We start from the raw sequence: 20,205 nt of genomic DNA, 5'->3' as shown, positions 1-20,205 counted from the left end.
CAAACTCTAAATTACAATAAATATTTTAAAATATTTAATTAAATTGTTTAATTCTTAATCATTTTGCTTGTTACTCTGTCACTTCCGCCTCTCAAAAAATGTAAATAGTTTTCCATGACATTTGATAAAAAAAAACGATAGTGAAAGGTTTTGCGTAATGCTGATGACTTGGTTTAAATGCTCTTGACAGTTCCTCGTTCAGGATGTGTGCTGAGTTTTTCTCGGTAAGCCACAAAGTGTTTGCATCAGTTCTGTCGCGGCTGCAGAGAGTTTCACACACTCATTTACCTGGAAGGGGTGAGTCAAGCCAATATTTGATGCTCAGAATGAACTTCAATACAAATTATTAATTATTAACTCTGTGTTTGCTGTTGTTTTAATTTATTACAACAGAATCTGACCTCAGACACCAATGGATGAGGATAAATGGGAGGACTTTTTAAAAGAAGTCAATAACACGGCACCAGTTAACGTTGTAGACAAAGAGGTTGCTTTATGTGAGAAAAGTAATGTCATCCAGTTTGGTGCAGCATTTCTCCCAGCGTTCTATTACACCAACTTCTTGCTGAGCTTGGTGGGGAACGGACTGGTGCTGTACATCATCTACAAATATGAGAAGCTCACCACGATCACCAACATCTTCTTGCTCAACCTCGTCATCTCGGACCTGATCTTCGCCTTCAGCCTTCCCTTTTGGGCAGTCTACCACAAGTCAGAATGGATCTTTGGCAGTGGCCTTTGCAAGTTGGTGGGAAGCTGTTATTTCATCGGCTTCAACAGCTCCATCCTCTTCCTCACTCTCCTCACTTTTGACCGCTACCTTGCGGTGGTCCACGCCATCAGTGCAGCCCACAGCAGGAAGAAAAAACACGCGTTTGCATCGTCCGCCATCATCTGGGTGCTCAGTATATTGGCTAGTATAAAGGATATAGTTCTTTATGATGTGATGGATGGTTCAAATGTTAGGCTGTGCGAAATGACTGGTTACATCCAGTCTACCCTCACAAAGTGGGAGCTGATCGGCTATTATCAGCAGTTTCTCTTTTTCTTCCTAGTGCCTCTAGTTATTTTCCTGTACTGCTATTCCCGCATAACCATAAGGATCATGTCCACACGCATGGCAGAGAAGTGCAAGGCGGTCAAACTCATCTTTGTTATTGTCTTCACCTTCTTCATCTGCTGGACACCTTACAACGTGGTCATTCTGTTAAAAGCCATCAAGATATCCTTTGGAGACCCGAATAAATGCTCAGAAGCCCTCGACTACGCTCTGTACATAACGCGTAACTTTGCCTACCTGTACTGCTGCATCAGCCCTGTCTTTTATACCTTTTTGGGAAAGAAGTTTCAACGCCATTTTCTGAAACTTTTGGCCAAGCGTCTACCATGTTTGAAGATCAATACATTGCTCTCAGAGCCAAGCAGTAAAAGCGCATCAGTCAGGAGCCCAACACTGATTACTGATCATTCATGTGGCTAACAAGTTTGTGTTCGAAAATTTGTTGTTAAGAGGACACAGATTGGATCACAGAGAGAAAGACAAAAACAAAGAATCCAAGATGCAATGTTTGACCAATGCATGTTGTTTGACCATTATAGAGTGTAATTAATAGAGTGTCTAAAGACCTTTTCTCATTTAATATATATTAATGAATAGTATATATCTAATGGGCTCCATCAATTTTACTTAATTGAGAAAAGGCATTTAATAATAATTATTGTTAATAATAATTACTATCCAATTCATGTACATGTATTTATTCCGTCACAAATATCGCTTTGATGACATCAAAACCAAAAAAAAAGAAAGAAAATAAAAAAAAAAACTTCTGTGAAAGAGGTTCATTGCAACATAATGTTGATTGTGTAACCCTAGTCCTAATCTTTGGGTTCTTCAGCAATATATAGCTATCAAATCTCTACGCTATTTTATTTTATTCTGTAAGGAGTCATTTTTTTGTGTGTAAAATATATTGTTGTAAGAGTTCTCCAAGTATGGCAAATTAATGATTTTATATTGCCGTTAATTGCTGGTGTAGCCTATGCTGAGAAGTAAAATATTAGTGACCAGAATCTTAATGATATTATCATTTCAGTGTATCACACTTTCATTTTGAGTATGAACTCAGTCTCTACATTGTGTTTTGTGTGTGTTTGGATCTGATTTTCATGCCAATAAATGATTCTAAATAATCTATTTTGTTATGGTTGTTTTCTTATAAGACATTAGTATCTGTTACACATTGTTTTTATTAACAATGTTTTACACATAGTTTTTTAATCGCAATGTTTTAAATGTGAATCCACCAGACCTTATCAAATAAGAAAGCTGCATAGCCTATTCATGCAGAAAAACACAATAGATCCAAAGGAAAATTATTATAATTTAATTTTATGAGTTATAGCAATGGACCCTTCGCTAAGCCCGCCCTCTATGCCTGTCAAGCTTTCGAGCCTGGCAAGTCATTTACAGTATGTATGCACTGGTGTCAGACATTTTCAAGGAGATAATTAGTAATTTTTGGCAAACAGGTGAAATATCTGATAGAGCAAGACAAAAGGGACTGCAGTATGCATTGGAGGGATATATCCACGACATAATATGCAACCGATTAGAAAATAATGATCAAAATTGAAGCTAAAGCTCTCAGCACAAGCAGCAGCCACCTCATACACTGACCATTCAAATGGGAAACACACAAATTGAGGAACAGCTTTGTTCATCCACAGCAGGTTAAGTGAAATTTTTCAAAATAACCTAATAATTATAAATCAAACAGCTTATCCATACGTCTTGTGGAATAAACGAAATATGTTAGCCTGACCACTTTGCAATGATAACATTCTCCCGTTTATATTTTTAGCACGGCTAACGTAACTCCATCTTGCCTTTAATCATATTATTTCACATTCAAATATATCCATTATGAACAAAGAACCGTCATTATTTCCAAGCAATGATGTGCTGAGTTAGCTAGCTAGCTAACCTACCCGTCAGATTGTTCTACCAAAGCTTACTGCATGTGCACACATCAATATTACATCATTGTTGTCATGAAAAACACAAAATTACTTTACTTGCATTATTATAAGGGTAGGTTTAGGGTTGGGGTAGGTGTAGATGTTAATAAAGACATAAACCACGTTAATATAACGCTGGAAGCACAATCTGATAAGTAACGTTAGCATTTTTCGGATTTTGTCCGATTTTGTTAACGTTACCTACTGTTTCAATGGGAGGTAGCACAATCTGATAGGTAACGTTAGCATTTTTCGGATTTTGTGAAATTTTGTTAAAGGATTAGTCCACATTTAAATAAACATTTCCTGATAATTTACTCACCGCCATCCAATATGTCCATGTCTTTCTTTCTTCAGTCGAAAAGTTTTTGATGAAAACATTCCAGGATTTTTCTCCTTATAGTAGACTTCAATGGGCACCAAACAGTTGAAGGTCAAAATTAGTTTCACTGCAGCTTAAAATTGTTCAACACGATCCCAGATGAGAAATAAGGGTCTTATCTAGTGAAACCATCGCTCATTTTGTGCTCATCTTGAACTAGCTCTCTTCTTCTTCTCCTCTATTAGAATTCCAGCAGTGTAGACACTGCTAAGTGAACTAATTTTTATATGCAACATGCTAGTTCAGTAGTATATAAAAATTAGTTCAAACTTTGACCTGTGGAGGGCAGTAATACACTTAGCAGTGTATTTACAGACAGCGTCCTTTGAGCCCAGAGGTGCGTTCACGGGGCCTCATAATTCCTGTAGTTATGAGATTCTAGCTTGTAAAAAGTGTTCACGTCCTCATAGAGCTCGTAATTAGCTATTAGCTTTCTAAAAGCTCCCAGATGTACCGCGTGGCTGCTGTACCACCTGACTGCTATTCCGGTAAATACAAGGTGACGTGAACGCAGCATAACAAACCAATAGAGGGTATGCATCGACGTCACTTTTCCGTTGAAAGCGCGCTCTCTCAGCTGTACTGAGTGGCAAAAGATCCTGCTGCATGACTGGATTTAATAGGGAAAACTGAGAAAACGGAGTAAAACAAACGATTACACTAAAGGTTGGACTCGAAAGTTTTCCTTACAACTTGTCAAATAAACCTAATCCATGAATATTGACATGCAGCCAGGAATCGTGTTTCCTGACATTTATATGTGCCTGAAACACATAAAGCAAATCTGCCTGTGAATATTTTATATATAACTACAATATAGGTAGGTTTAATAAGGTCCAAGTAATCATTTATATCATTGTTATATATATCGTCATATCATTAAAAACACCCAATTATGCATAATATATGATGGTAAATATGTAATTGATGAGTTGTCAACACAATATATAACAATAAAATATATACGGTATGATTTTACCTCAAAATCCAATCCAAAATGATAACTGCAAATCCACGTTTCTCTGCCTGGAGTCCAGCTGTTTCTGTGAATTGCAGTGATCCATTTGCTTATTTTTTCTGTAGCTTTCGGCTGTTTTTAAATATACTCAGGTTTTGTGACAAAGCTATTTGTACAGTCAATCACAAAGCTCTTTCCCGTTTTGGATGTGTATTGTGTGTTTTTCGTGAAATTCATGCTGAAAGCCAATGCTGCCGCTCAGTCTCTTGCCACTTAGCGGGCGTGACCAGTCATAACGGTCGACGGTGACGTCACGTGCATACCCTCTATAACATACAATCACATGCAAGCCCAACAATCCATTCATCCAATCACATTTCATCACTATAAGGATGAGGACTAAATCAGCAGCCAGTCGATATCCAGGCATCCAGTCAAAGTCCTGGGGTGCTTTTCCTGAACAACGATGTAACTCACTGCTGAACTACCATAGTACGGATCATCGTTGATCAAATCATCTAGCTAGTCACGACTGTTTCCCGAAACCGTATTGTCGCAAACTTGTCATTCAACCACGTTGGTGAATGACGCCACGCAGGTGATAGAGTAATAACTTCTTTAAATGAATCAGTTTAAGATCGAATTAATGCTATAATTTCTGCGATAAATTATGAACATGGCATTAGAGGACTAATTCTCATTTTCCTCAGTTATTTTGCTTTATTTCCAGATTAAATCAAATGCTTGTTCTGCCGCACTCTTCAGAAATGGTGCTTCAGATCTCTTGACAATTTGGCCATCATCCAGAGGGTCGGTCGGACCCCAGAGAAACATCGCCAGCGTTTCCGCTCCCCGGAGTTGGGCGAGTGCGGCCGGCCCTTCGTGATGGCCCAACAGCTCCAGGACTCGTGTCGCAAATGCCTATTAGCTGAGGGAAGCGACGTGGACTGTCGATCGTGTGGTGCTGGAGCAGTTCATCACCCGACTCCCGAAAAGAACGGCCGAGTGGGTCCAGTGCCACCATCCCACGTAGCTGGACTCAGCCATCCATCTGGCGGAGGACCACATGGTACAAGATACAACCATCTACCTCTCTCTCTCTCCCTCTCTTCCCCTCTCTCTCTAGACCTGTCCCTCTCCCCCGGGGCATTGGATACAAGCTGCATGGTTAGGGTGCGGTGTGTGCACGGGTTTGTGGTGAAATATCCTATAGTGCCAGTCATTATTCAATTCAGGGGTCAAAAGCATAGCGTTGAGGTGGCGGTTAATCTGCACCTCCGGCATCCGATAATTCTGGGAACGAATTGGCCAGCATTTAATAAATTATTGGGGTGTTTATGCTCGGATGCCTCTTGGGGGGAAAAGATGCTGGATAAGGATGCACGAGTGCAGGTGGGAGAGACTGACTGGGGACAGGAAGTACAGCTTTAGAGGAACAGAGCGAAATCGGAAGACTTATTCTTTTGGATCGCAATGATTTTCCTCTGGAGCAGTCTCAGGATGACACGCTAAAACATACATTTGAAAAGGTCAGTACCATCGACAGTCAGCCTCTCCAGCCTGGACGTCCACTTTCTTATAAATATTTTGCGATCATAAAGGATAGGCTGTATCGAGTGACTCAAGACACTCAGACAAAGGAAGATACAACCCAATTGTTAGTTCCAAAGAGCTGCAGGGAAATGCTTTTCCAAGTGGCTCATTCTAATCCAATGGCTGGGCATTTGGGACAAACAGCAACACTAAATCGCCTCATGACCCAATTCTTTTGGCCGGGCATTCACAAGAACGTGCGCAGGTGGTGCGCATCTTGTAAATCCACCAGCCACTCCAAAAGCGCCTTTGCGCCTCTCCCATTAATGCAGGTCCCCTTTGAAAGAATTGGTATGGACCTCATCGGGCCATTAGAGCAATCAGCGAGAGGGCATCGCTTTGCATTAGTAATTGTGGATTATGCAACGCGATACCCCGAAGCAGTGGCTCTCCGCAACATTTCCGCTAAGAGTGTTGCAGACGCACTGTTTAGTCTAATCTCCCGAATATGGATTCTGAAAGAAATCCTCACTGATCAAGGCACAGCGTTTATGTCACGCACGTTACGCGAACTTTATGCATTATTGGACGGGCTGGTCGAACGTTTTAACCGCACGCTTAAATCCATGATTTGTAAATTCGTTCAAGAGGATGCCAAAAATTGGGATAAGTGGTTAGAACCCCTGTTATTTGTGGTGCGAGAGGTCCCGCAAGCCTCCACAGGGTTTGTTGGTGACGGTGATTAGCGGAGAGGATAATCTCGGGCCAGAGGCGAATGTCAAAAAACAATCCCTCGCCCTGCCCCCGGGGGGAGATCACCTCTCACCCTTCCAGCTCACTGATTTGACTAAATTACAAGCAGAGTTTGCTGATGTGTTTTCTCCCCTACTTGGTTGTACGAACCTCATTCAGCACCACATCGAGACAGAGCCGGGCGTGGTGATTCGCAGCCGGCCATATAGATTGCCTGAACACAAGAAAAAGGTAGTTCAGGCAAAATTAGGGGCAATGCTTGAAATGGGGGTAAAAGAAGAATCCAGCAGTAACTGGGCGAGCCCACGGTTCTGTGTGGATTACCGCAAGGTGAATGCTGTGTCGAAATTCGACGCATATCCAATGCCACGGGTGGACGAATTGCTTGACCGACTTGGTACGGCTCGATTTTATTCGACACTGGACTTAAACAAAGGGATATTGGCAGATCCCCTTGAAATATACTACAAAGTCATTTACCAACAACAGCAGGTTTCGATGTAGAATGCGTGTTCCCTTCTTACTTCCATTCTCAGGGCTCACCTTATACACTGGGTTGTCAGTCACTTGCTCTTCGACCACATAGATGCTTTTCTCCCAGTATGGTCTGAGTTTCCCTTGTAGCGAAAATTAACTCAAAGGGGAAATATTAATAATTATTCATAACTCATTATGATTATTAATTATGATTAATTATGAATATGCAAATCCGTTAATCAGATTAACTGGACGTAGCTACATTAAAATTTATCAGACTCCAGAGTGAGCTTAAAACTATTGGTTAGCTAACCAATAATTGTGTCTGATTTGCCTCAGTCATTACACCCTGGACCTCCACGCTCACTGAGATTTCTGACTAATACCCTGTCTCCAGGTCTAAGCACTACACCTCTGACCTTAAGGTCATACTGGGCTTTGCCTCGTGCACTGGCCTGCTTACTGTTCTTGCTTGCTATTTGGTATGCCTCACCCATTCTTCTAGCCCACTGTTCAGCAAATCCTCTGGGCGTTTGCCCCTTGTCTTCTTCAACCAGCCCAAATATCAAGTCAATAGGGAGAAAAGGTCTCCCATACACCAGGTAGAATGGGGAATACCCAGTTGACTCATGACGGGTACAATTGTAGGCATGTACAATCTGGGGCAGATGATCTTTCCTCTTTGCTTTTTCTTTCTCAGCCATTGTTCGGAGCATCTGCAGGATAGTCCAGTTAAATATCTCAGTTGGGTTCCCCTGGGGGTGATATGGGGATGTTCTTGAGAGACACACTCCAGCCAGTTGTCGGAAATTTAGGAAAAGCTCATTCTCGAACTCTCTGCCTTGGTCATGATGTAGCTTTCCTGGGTAGCCAAAGCGAGGGATGTAGTCGTTAAACAACCGCTCAGCCGCTGTCTGTCCGGACTTGTTTCTCGTAGGATAAGCTTGAGCGAATTGAGTGAAATGATCAACGACGACTAGTATATACTCATATCCTCCCTGACTCTGCTCCAGGTGCAGATAATCGATGCAGACAAGTTCCAATGGTGAGCTGGAAGTTATACTGGGTGGAAGTTATACCCATGGGTGCTCGGTGCTGTTTTTTTTTGGTTTGGTGCATGGGCACCTTTTGGTGATGCACTCCTCTACTTCTCTCTTCATATGCAGCCAATAGAACCTCTCCCTCATTAAGTGGATTACTCTTTCTTGGCCTACATGTCCCATCCTATCATGCAGTTGCTCCAGAGCAAGTTGTCTATACTTAGTTGGCAGAACAAGCCGTTTCCTTCCAGCTACGTGCCTATACAGACATCCATCTTTCAAAGTCAGCTTGCTCCACTCTCTTAAGACTTTCCTGGCTGGACCTATCACCCTTCTCCTAATGTCTTCATCTGGCACCTCATCTGTCTCTTTCATCTCCATTATCCTACAGATCGCTGGATCATCCCTTTGAGCTTTGGAAATTTCAACCTTGCTTACAGGCAGCAACAAGGGGGCAGAGGAGAATTGGTCTATTTCTGAATGGGCCATACTGAGTGCTGCAATCCAAGCCACATCCTTCTTCCTGGCGGCATGACTCCCATCCCAGACTGCTCGTATCACCTCTGGTGACAGGTCCTCCATGCACTCTGCAACATATTTCTCCATATCAAGAGGAAGGCGTGATAGCGTGTCAGCATCGATGTTCACTTTACCAGGTCGATGTTTGATATCAAAGCGAAAATCTGACAGTTCTCACACCCAACGATGGCCCACTGCATTCAGTTTTGCAGTGCTCATAACACAGGTCAAGAGATTATTATCAGTTTAAATGGTAAAGTGAGGGGCGTAAAACAATAATCCCTAAACTTCTCGCATACCGCCCACTTTAATACAAGAATCTCCATCTTCCCACTATGCAGTCGGTAGTTCTTTTCAGCTGGAGAAAGGGTCCTGGAGCCACACGCGATGACCCGCAACCCTCCATCCTGGTGCTGATAAAGGATAGCCCCGAGGCCCTTTTCTGATGCATCAGTATGTAGCACGAATGGGAGGTTGAAATCCGGGTAAGCCAAGACCGGTGGATTTACCAGCATGTCAATCAGCAGGTTGAGTGTTTTCTGGTGCTCAATGGTCCATTTCACTGTCGTTCGGGAGGACATCTGGGGATTGCTGCCCCTGGCTGAGTCTGGAGTAATTCATAGATTGGTTTGGCCACACGTGAAAAACCTTGTATGAGTGGGCGATAATATCCAAGGAGTCTTCGCACCTCTCCCACTGTGTGAGGTCTGTCTCTTGAGTGCTATCACTGCGTCAAGATCGTGAGGGTCTATTCTCACTCCTTTGGCCGACACTAAGCAACCCACATACCGGATTTCCTGGCGGAAGAGTTCACACTTCTCAGGCCTAAGTTTTACTCTGTGGCACCTAAGAGTTTGAAGAACTTTTCGGATCACTCCTACATGTTCCTCAAATGACCGGGCATAACACAACACATCATCAAGATTTGGGGCACAGCACTCAACCCTGAGATCATCCAGGATCTGGAATGCCACAGGTGCATTGGACAGGCCGAATGGAATTCTCACCCACTCATATAGCCCCCACGGAGTGATAAAGGTGGTCATGTGTCTCAAACCCTCGGCTATGAAGCCCTGGTGGTAAGCTTTTCCCTGGTCGAGGACGGTAAACCAAGAATACCCTCCCAGGGTGTCAATCAGGTCTTGAATTCTTGGCAAATTGTGTCTGTCCGATAATCCGATAATCCACACATAAACGCAGTGAGCCATCCTTTTTTCGAAAACAGACTACAGGGGCAGAGTAAGGGGACTTAGCTGAGACTGACAGGTGGGTGCCACAAGGTTGAGCTTTCCTCCATCACTGCCACAGACGCACCATGAACCTTCCAACTGGCCGTTGTTTCCTTAGACCTGTCTGCTTCCAACACCGTCTCAACAAGGTGGACGTACCCTAGGATTGTGTTGCGAGGCAGGGTAATGTCGCATGTAGAGTGGTTGCCGATAGGGTCTGCAATGTATGAGCTTTGGAATTCCAAAAGTCCTTCACCTATATCCAGCTGCTCCAACTGCACATCGATCAAGATGAGCATTTCTGGTTAAAATGTATAAAAAATTTTTTTAGAGATTTAATATAAAATTTATATAAACATTTTTTTAGAAAATGAGTGATTGTTTCTCTAGATAAGACCCTTATTTCTCGTCTGGGATCGTGTAGAACAATTTGAAGCTGCAGTAAAACTAATTTTGACCTTCAACTGTTTGGTGCCCATTGAAGTCCTGGAATGTTTTCATCAAAAACTTTAATTTCTTTTTGACTGAAGAAAGAAAGACATGGACATCTTGGATGACATGGGGGTGAGTAAATTATCAGGAAAAGTTTATTTAAAAGTGGACTAATCCTTTAAGCTCACTCCTGACGTCTTTATACTTGTGCCCCAGGCCCTGATATATGGTATGGAGAAACACATCTTGGATTGTGGCTGGGCTGTACCGCACATTCGTGTTAGACTGTTTGATAGAAAAAAGTATTTTCTGCTTAAGGCCTATTACCTTTTACAGGAACTGTTGAGGGGTTTCGGTCTCCATCTGTTTTGCACACTTTAGTTCCTGAAATAACTCTGTGCTGCTTTTGTCCCCTAGGTGTGACTGCAGGAACCTCTTAAGCTCTTCCACTGTCATATCTTCCATACATTGGCGTATGTGATGTCGGATGCATAGTCACCAATTTGCCCACCCTGTGTCTTAAATTCACGACGTTGCAGGCAGGAGAGGTCTCGTAACGAGACTACTTTTTCAGTGATCCCGTGAGGTACGTTCAACATTATTACTATTCACAGGCGTGTCACTGTGTGTCACTGGTGGTCTAGGGGTGGAGTGCTGGATGTGTGCGCATCGCCAGAATCCCCAGCAATAGAGGGTGTGCACGTCAGAGTCCTGCAACGGGTCGGGTACCCGCGGGTACCCGCATAAAAGTGGCTAAAACGGGTGGATTGTGATATTCCTAAAATTCACAGGCGGGGATGCGGGCGGATAATTAACTCCTTGCGGGCGGGTAGTAGCGCGGATGAAAAAAATGCGCAATATTTATATGTCTAAATTACCATTACACATACGCAACAACGATATGACATTTGACCCATCACGTCACCACCACTGCGACAGTGCGACTTTTGTTGATGCTTTAGCCTAGTTGGAGCGAGCGTTGCAGGAGTAGGCTAGCTATGGATGAAGTAAAAGTAAAGTTGGCAAGTGGAGTATATAAAATTGTTGAGAACGAGTCTTTAAAGGCAAAATCGGATGTGTGGAGAAAGTGTGGTGTAATACGAGATCAGGAAAATAACATCATAAGCGGCTTTGCGGCTTGCAAAACTTGCCATAAAGTTTTGGCATTTGATAGCCGGAAGCTGGGCACGTCTTCTCTTAGGAAGCATGTAGAGACTTGCAGGAGCACAGCAGGGTTTGCCAGTGCAACAATTGACAGGTACTTTGCCAAAGGCTACAAACCTCCAAGAGGGGAAGACAAGGAGGCGATAACGCAATTGGCTGTGCAATTTGTGCGCCGAGACATTAGATCATTTGAGACTGTGTGCGGCGATGGATTTTTGAAACTGGCACAGGGCTTAATTGACACTGGGGCACGAGCTGGCCTTGTGGACGCGCGTCAGCTTCTGCCCGATCCAACTACTGTCTCCCGTAGGATCACTAAATATGCCGAGGATAAAAGACAAGACATAATTCCGGAGCTGAGGGAACAATTGACCGAGAGCAACGGGGCTGTGACGCTGGATTTGTGGACGGATGATTTCCGAAAAATTGGATATCTCTGTGTGACAATACATTATATTAAAAGCAATTGGGAACTGCAGGAGCGAGTGCTCTGCACAGCTGAATGGGACAGCAATTTACGTAAAACAGCTGACAACCTCGGGCCAGCCATCGTCCAAGCACTCCGCAAATTTGGACTGGATGAGTTCTTTCCCAAACTAGTGTACGTAACTGACAGAGGTGCAAACATTGTTGCTGCCCTCCGCACAGCCACGAGATTGAGTTGCGCAACACATATCCTGAACACAGTATTGCATACCACACTTGGGAAACCTGCTGAGGACGATTTGTTTGGCGAAGAGGTATCTGGTGTCATTGAGTCCGCTAAGTCACTTGTGACTTACTTTAAGCAGTCACATCTCCAGAATCGTCTGCAAAAAACACTGAAAGCATCCGTGGAGATGCGATGGAACTCGCTTCACACGATGCTGGACTCCATTAGCAGCCAGTACGAGGCCATCCGTGCTCTTCTGGAGGAACGTGATGAAGAACACCGTTTAAACTGCATGAGCAAGGAGACTTTGCATGACATTGTGAATTTTTTGGCACGATTCAAAGAAGCCACCAAAGCCCTAGAAGCATCCAAAACTCCGACCATTCACTTGACAGCTGTGTGGTTGGAGCGCCTCAGACGTCACCTTCAACCGTCTTCTACCGACAGTCTGACATTGTCATCGCTTAAAGAAAAATGCCTCAAAATTTTAACTGAGAAATTTGAGCTGCATCTCTTGCACAAGCTAGCAATGTTCTTGCATCCAAAGTTGAAAAGCCTGAAGCTGCTGGCAGACCATGGTGAAATTATGGGAGTTCATAGCGAAGCACGGCGTCTTGTGAAAGGTAAGCTATTAAATCACAAACTAATATATGCTACTTGTCTTCAGTGGTGGAATTTAACGAAGTACAAATACTTGTTTGAAAAAATAAATAAATAAATAAATAAAATTTTCTGATCATTTTTTCCACCTGCCAAAACAGGAATTTAAAAAAATCTCCACGTTCTCCCAGGCGCCTCCGTGTCGTGATCATCTATTGTCTGCTATATTTACTACTTATTTATTAAATCCAGGCAATTGGTTGATGAAATATTAATTAAAATTAAGATACAATTAATACAAAACGAAATTAACTTTAAAGAAAAGGCTTTGTGATTTCTATTTCTATTTAGGCTATAATGTTAACTTCAAATAGGGGTGTGTTGCGATTTCGGTTTTACAGCCCTAATTAGAATATAGACATTAAGACAATAAATTGTAATGCAAGTATAATACTTAAAGTACATTTAAAATACTTTTACATTAAGGTACTTTTTCATTATGATACTTATTACTAAACTAAATAGGCCTATGTCTAAAGTAAATGTCTCTGGTTATTTTTACTTAAGTAGCCTATTGAGATTCAGTACTTCCTCCACCATTGCTTGTCTTTAATAATTAACGATTATTGTTAATGGGCAAATTAATAATTTAGTGAAATATATACATCCATGTGTCTATTTCTTTTAAATAGAACTCGAGGAGAAACGCGAAGATCTGCTATCAGGCCGCAGCATGTCAGCGGCCCCAGCTGCAAAGAGAGTTCGTTTGGTTTCAACAGTTGATTGTTTGTCAGACGTAGAGGACTCCAGCGATGACACTGTGCTGCCCGAGGACGAGGTCTCTGCATACATCTAGTTCAAGTCACCCAAGGGAGATCCTTTCGATGTTTTGCTGTGGTGGAAGGAGCATGCGAAAACATTTCCCAACCTGGCGATGATTGCGCGGAATGTTCTCTCCATCCCAGCATCGAGCGCTGCGAGTGAGAGAGACTTCTCCACAGCTGGATTTGTAATTCAAGAGCGGAGAACGCAACTTAAACCTGGGACTGTGGACGATATCCTTTTCCTGCACAGTAACCTTAAGGAAATGTAAATGCATAGGCATAGGCCTGTAGGCTATTGTTTGTGAGTGACAGGCTCAGGTTGTATTTTTTTCTTGTTCTTTTTTTTCATTAATAGGTCTATTTGCGTATAGTTATCAGGTTCCATAGGTGCCGATGGTAGGCTACTTGAATGGCGCAAAACAAATCGCAGTTTAGGATGTTTCATTAGCCCATGTTGTGATGTTGAGAGAGGTGCGAGATAAAAAATAAAGCACTTTAACTGGAATGATTTTAGTGTGTGTGATTTATCGCGGGCACGGGTCGGGTAACGGGCCAAATATTAACGGGTCTGGGCGGGTGCGGATTTAATTTTGATATTATCACGGGTGACGGGTCGGATCTGGTGCTGAATTTTGCGGGTACGGGCGGGGGCGGGTCTCCAAAAATGGACCCGTGCAGGACTCTGGTGCACGTGACGTCATCGTCAACCGTTACGACTGCGGTCACGCCCACTGAGTGGCAAAAAGACTTGAGCGGCAGCATTGGTTTTCAGCGTGAATGCTGCGAAAAACACACAAAGCACATCCAAAACGGGAAAGAGCTTTGTGACTGACGTTACAAATAGCTTTGACACAAAATCTGAGGTATATATTTAAAGACTGCTGAGAGCTACAGAAAAAAAAAGCAAATGGATCACTGCAATTCACAGAAACAGCTGGACTCCAGCAGAGAAACATGGATTTGCAGTTATCATTTTGTGTCATTGATTTCACTCAGCAACTCAGTCTGGAAACCCGTGCATTCATTTCTGCTGCGCTGTTACACTTTTGCAGGAACCAATCACAGACTGGCTTATCCACCTTGCTCGCTAATGGCGGGTATAACACGATGACGATAGAGAAGCGACGGCAAGCAGCTTTCAAACTCTATCTGATCTACCCATCTCTCGCACGACCGTTACTCCAAAATAACAATGCACAATCACAGTTATGCTGATTGTGTTAAGCATTTACCTTATCTGAGAGAAATGTAGCAGAACGTTGATCCGACAGTCTCTTCATAGGAAGATTACAAACGGCGATTGATGATTGTAGAGCTCGTAATTACAGCTTGTAAGCTGGGAGTTTTCTGAAAGCTCCCATGTACCACGTGGCTGTTATACCACCTGACCGCTGTAGATTCATTTTGTTGATAGTGATACCATAGAAACGCATAATTCCTAGTCAACGTCACGTGTTGTCATCTCAAGATTTCGGTAAATATGAGGTGGCGTGAATGCAGCATTAGACCTGCATTTTTCTGTGTATCGAATTTAAGTTACAGTTCGGTTTAAGTGCAGTTCCGGTTCCAGAATCAAATCATTGAGGGTGCCTCTGAAATAAGTGAGGGTGCTATAGTAAAGTCCAGATGTAATGTGTAAACAACGGCTCCACAGTAATAAGAATAGCAATGTATAGTGAGAAATTTAATATTAAGTAATTTTACAAATAATTGGAACAGAATTTCAAAAATATTGATACAATAATTCTAATATTTTTCTAGTCTGCATTTACATTTCTTATTCTTATTCTTATTCTTGCATATTTTTGTGGTATTTATGGTAGCAATTTTGAGCATGAATCCTGCATTTATATGTAGAAATCACTTCTGAAACTGCAGAGTGCAATTGGTGGTCGGTCCTCTCATAGCATGAAAAACAAAACTTATATTAAAATTCTGAATAAGCATGCAAAGAGAGTCAGTGTGAGATATAGGCTACATTTGAGTATTTTATCTTTTGATATAGTTTACAAAATAAAACAGTACACTTTGAAATCATAATTGTAGTGAATTGCTTTGTTTTAAACCCCAAACTGTTACGTTTGCTGGTGTAGAGATGAGGCAGATACGGATTTCCACAATACATTCAATACTTTAATATAAACGAAGGCAGAGAACACCATACAAACACTAACACAAACAGAGAACGGACCAGGAGTGAAGGGAGTGAGTGCAATATATGGGGAGTGCTGACAATAGAGTCCAGGTGCAGGTGATGAGTGACGATGAGGAGCTGACGAGGGAAGTGAGTGCAGGTGTGGAGAACAGAAGGATCTTGGGAAATAGAGTCCAGGGAAACACGGGATCTGTAACAGTACTTCCCCCTCCCGGTAGGCGCGTCCTCGCGCCGTAGATGTAACAACCGGGAGGGGGGCGGGCGCCCTGGAGACCTCAAACCGGAGCAGGGGGAGGAGTAGACTGGAGTGGAGGTCTCCAGGGCAGGCTCAAAAGCCATGGCGGGTCAGGAGCAGTGGGCAGCCATGGCGGGTCAGGAGCCGTGGGCAGCCATGGCGGGTCAGGAGCCGTGGGCAGCCATGGCGGGTCAGGAGCCGTGGGCAGCCATGGCGGGTCAGGAGCCGTGGGCAGCCATGGCGGGTCAGGAGCAGTGGGCAGCCATGGCGGGTCAGGAGCCGTGGGCAGCCATGGCGGGTCAGGAGCCGTGGGCAGCCATGGCGGGTCAGGAGCCGTGGGCAGCCATGGCGGGTCAGGGGCCGTGGGCAGCCATGGCGGGTCAGGGGCCGTGGGCAGCCATGGCGGGTCAGGGGCCGAGGGCAGCCATGCCGGGTCAGGGGCCGAGGGCAGCCATGCCGGGTCAGGGGCCGAGGGCAGCCATGCCGGGTCAGGGGCCGAGGGCAGCCATGCCGGGTCAGGGGCCGAGGGCAGCCATGCCGGGTCAGGGGCCGAGGGCAGCCATGCAGGGTCAGGGGCCGAGGGCAGCCATGCAGGGTCAGGGGCCGAGGGCAGCCATGCAGGGTCAGGGGCCGAGGGCAGCCATGCAGGGTCAGGGGCCGAAGCCTTCGAGGCGTTGAGCCCAGGCGGCGGTGAGGGACCAGCGGGTGATGGCCGAACTGTAGGCTCCGCCGACCGAAGCGCTGCCGGGGCTCCAGAAGGCCGCAGTGGAAGCAGGAGGACAGCCAACAAAACGAACACCGGGGGGAGTGAGGAGGCCAACTGGAACTGAGGGACGGAGTGACGGAGCGGAGACGGAGGAGTGTAGTCCAGAGGGGAGGGCAGGCCGACGAGTGAACAAGGTGTGAGTGGAGGCAGGATGGATACTGGTGAAGCTGGAGGACTGATGGACAACGGTGGAGCAGAGGGAGGTTGGAGCCGGGGTGAAGGTAATCGCCCAGAGGTCCGAGGTGGAGATCTGGGCGAGGGGGCTTGAGGTGAAGGTTCAGTGAAGAAACACATGGGAGGCGGGAGAGGGAGGCAGGGAGGGAACACAGTCCTTACAAAGTTCATAACAAAGGGCTCGGTGGTGGCAGGAGCGGCAGGCTCGGCGGCGGCGGCTGGAGCGGCAGGCTCGGCGGCGGCGGCTGGAGCGGCAGGCTCGGCGGCGGCGGCTGGAGCGGCAGGCTCGGCGGCGGCGGCTGGAGCGGCAGGCTCGGCGGCGGCGGCTGGAGCGGCAGGCTCGGCGGCGGCGGCTGGAGCGGCAGGCTCGGCGGCGGCGGCTGGAGCGGCAGGCTCGGCGGCGGCGGCTGGAGCGGCAGGCTCGGCGGCGGCGGCTGGGGCGGCTGGAGCGGCAGGCTCGGCGGCGGCGGCTGGAGCAGAGGGCTCGGCGGCGGCGGCTGGAGCAGAGGGCTCGTAGGCGGAGACTGGAGAACTTTGCTCGGCGACGGAGACTGGGGAACTTTGCTCGGCGGCGGAGACTGGAGAACTTTGCTCGGCGGCGGAGACTGGAGAACTTTGCTCGGCGGCGGAGACTGGAGAACTTTGCTCGGCGGCGGAGACTGGAGAACTTGGCTCGGCGGCGGAGACTGGAGAACTTGGCTCGGCGGCGGAGACTGGAGAACTTGGCTCGGAGGAGACTGGGGTTAAGGGCCATTTCATCCCCTCAAATACAATTAAAATCCCCACAGGCACTGGAGCTGGCTCTGTGGGGACTGGAGCTGGCTCTGGAGATACTGGAGCTGGCTCTGGAGATACTGGAGCGGGCTCTGGAGATACTGGAGCGGGCTCTGGAGATACTGGAGCGGGCTCTGGAGATACTGGAGCGGGCTCTGGAGATACTGGAGCGGGCTCTGGAGATACTGGAGCAGGCTCTGGAGATACTGGAGCGGGCTCTGGAGACACTGGAGCGGCTTGCTTCCTCCTCCTCCGCTTACGGGACCCAGTTGAGGATTGTGGGTCCCGTGTGGGGCAGGCAGGGAGTTCGCTGGAAAGGTATGCAGAGGAAGCCGGAGGTTGACTGACTGGCCCGGCCAACCGTGTCTCTGGATGGACTAGAGACAGACACCCATCCTGAACCCAATCCACGATAAATTTGGAATCATTTAACCATAAAATGGAATTTATGGTTTCGCTTAAGGAGAAACGATAATCGGGTTCACTAAAACGGATGGTGTCATCATCTAGTCCATCCAGAAACAGGGAGATCAAAACTGCTTCAGGCCAGTCAGACAAATAAGCGAGCTCAACGAACTCCTCCACATACCTCTCCAGCGAACGACCTACCTGCAGGAGCCCGATAAGGCGATCGCCGGCTGTCAGGGTGAGAGGCGTTGGAGGAGCTGGATCCAGGGAGCCGGTGAAAGTCTCCATTATTTCTTTTTTTTTTTCCCTGTGGAAAATCCGGTCGTTTTAGGTCCGTTCTTCTGTTACGTTTGCTGGTGTAGAGATGAGGCAGATACGGATTTCCACAATACATTCAATACTTTAATATAAACGAAGGCAGAGAACACCATACAAACACTAACACAAACAGAGAACAGACCAGGAGTGAAGGGAGTGAGTGCAATATATGGGGAGTGCTGACAATAGAGTCCAGGTGCAGGTGATGAGTGACGATGAGGAGCTGACGAGGGAAGTGAGTGCAGGTGTGGAGAACAGAAGGATCTTGGGAAATAGAGTCCAGGGAAACACGGGATCTGTAACACAAACATCTTGCTTAGACATTCTTCATGAACAGTTATCCAGTTATTTGTAATAAGCTATGTCATTTAAAAAAAAAAAAAAAAATCAAAGTAGTTTCAATGTAGCTAGCTACTTTTTGATAGTTACATGTAGTGTAGCTAACAACTTTTTCAAAAGGGTAGCTTGACAGTAGTTTAACTACTTTAATTTATGAGTAGCTTGTCAAACAACAGTTTCAGAGTAGCTTCCCCAACACTGCCTGTTACTGTAGTTAACATTGCAACAACAGCATATCTTGGTTCTGTGAAACATATAAACCAATGTTATTCTTGCCTGATCATAACCTTCTTTATCCAGTGATATTCTGACCTTTTCTTTTGTAATGTCTCTCAGCCATCTCTCTACAGTCTTTCTTTAAATCCTCTCTTGTTCATTCTCTCTCCTCCCCCATTATGAGTGGATACGCCCCCTACTGCTGATTGGCTACAAGTGTGTTGGTTGTGGTGTTAGTTCAGTTCCACTTTCAACAGCATTTCTTAGAAAGCACTTACAACTTTAACTGCCAAACCCTTTTAGCATAGATATGAACTTAAATGATTGTAATTCATGAATGACTTGGAATACAGACCTAAGTTTGGTCTCTTTTGAAAGAAGATAATCAGCAGATTATTGCAGAAGTGAAAGCCCTTAAAAAGATACTATTAAGTTATAGAAGTTTACTGAAAAGCAAATGTACTGAACTAAATATTTTATTTGATACAAATTTTATTTGATAATTTTACCTTATAATCTTGATTCTAAAATTGCTAGAAAATCAAAGCCATATGTCTAACCAAGTTGTGTTCAAAATTTGAAGTTGATATCACAAAAATTGAGTTGCTAAAATGATTAAAGTACCGTTTCCATGGTAATGCAATGTCCAATTTAGAAATGGCTTTCACAGGACGAATTTTGAATGTTTTTGAATGATACCTAATTTATGGTGATTACTATAATATGTGGTTAAAAAAAAGTGGGGCACTGTCAGTTAAAAGGCTATGAACGATCTTGGAAAACTTGATATAGGTGAAGGAATTTTAAAAGTGTGGTTTCTAGACCTGGAAAAATCAGGGAAATGAACAAAAACTGAATAAAGGTCTTGGAATTTTTTTTATATATAATTATTATTTATTTTTTTTAAATTACTGTTTGTGACTAAAAAATTATATTAAAAATTCCCATGGTGGCGAACGATTAGATAAGATAAAGAAAACAAATGTCAATATCATACTCATGCATGATAACGATCGCTCCCATTTATTTATTTTGTCTTTGTAAGCACGTCTAAAGTAACTTTCTCTTCCACAGGTTTGCAGGGTCCACGTGGGGATGACGGTGAGGGATATCCTGGTCCACCAGGAAAACCTGGCTCTCCATGCACCCCAGGCAAACGTGGGACCCCAGGATCCATGGGGATTTGTGACCTGTCCTCTTGTTATCAAGCCTATGGTTTTTGGGATTATCCATTTA

The 20,205-nt window shown here is 44.8% G+C and overlaps 1 protein-coding gene across 1 annotated transcript; it reads left to right on the top strand.

Annotated features, from left to right (window-relative positions):
* The first annotated feature begins 222 nt into the window (after positions 1-222).
* LOC137003195 (C-C chemokine receptor type 3-like) lies at positions 223-2,065 on the top strand. Its single transcript, XM_067363250.1, has 2 exons — positions 223-297; positions 394-2,065. Exon 2 carries the CDS (start codon positions 413-415, stop codon positions 1,478-1,480), a length of 1,068 nt encoding a protein of 355 aa, XP_067219351.1. The 5' UTR covers positions 223-297; positions 394-412; the 3' UTR covers positions 1,481-2,065.
* Positions 2,066-20,205: the final 18,140 nt, after the last annotated feature.

Source organism: Chanodichthys erythropterus, chromosome 16 (assembly GCF_024489055.1).
Source record: "Chanodichthys erythropterus isolate Z2021 chromosome 16, ASM2448905v1, whole genome shotgun sequence".
In the NCBI taxonomy this organism is placed as follows: domain Eukaryota; kingdom Metazoa; phylum Chordata; class Actinopteri; order Cypriniformes; family Xenocyprididae; genus Chanodichthys; species Chanodichthys erythropterus.
This window is presented reverse-complemented; position numbering and strand designations above follow the sequence as displayed.

Bases quoted from the DNA above. Each gene is read 5' to 3' on its own strand.
- LOC137003195 (XM_067363250.1), top strand. From the start codon at position 413: ATGGATGAGGATAAATGGGAGGACTTTTTAAAAGAAGTCAATAACACG.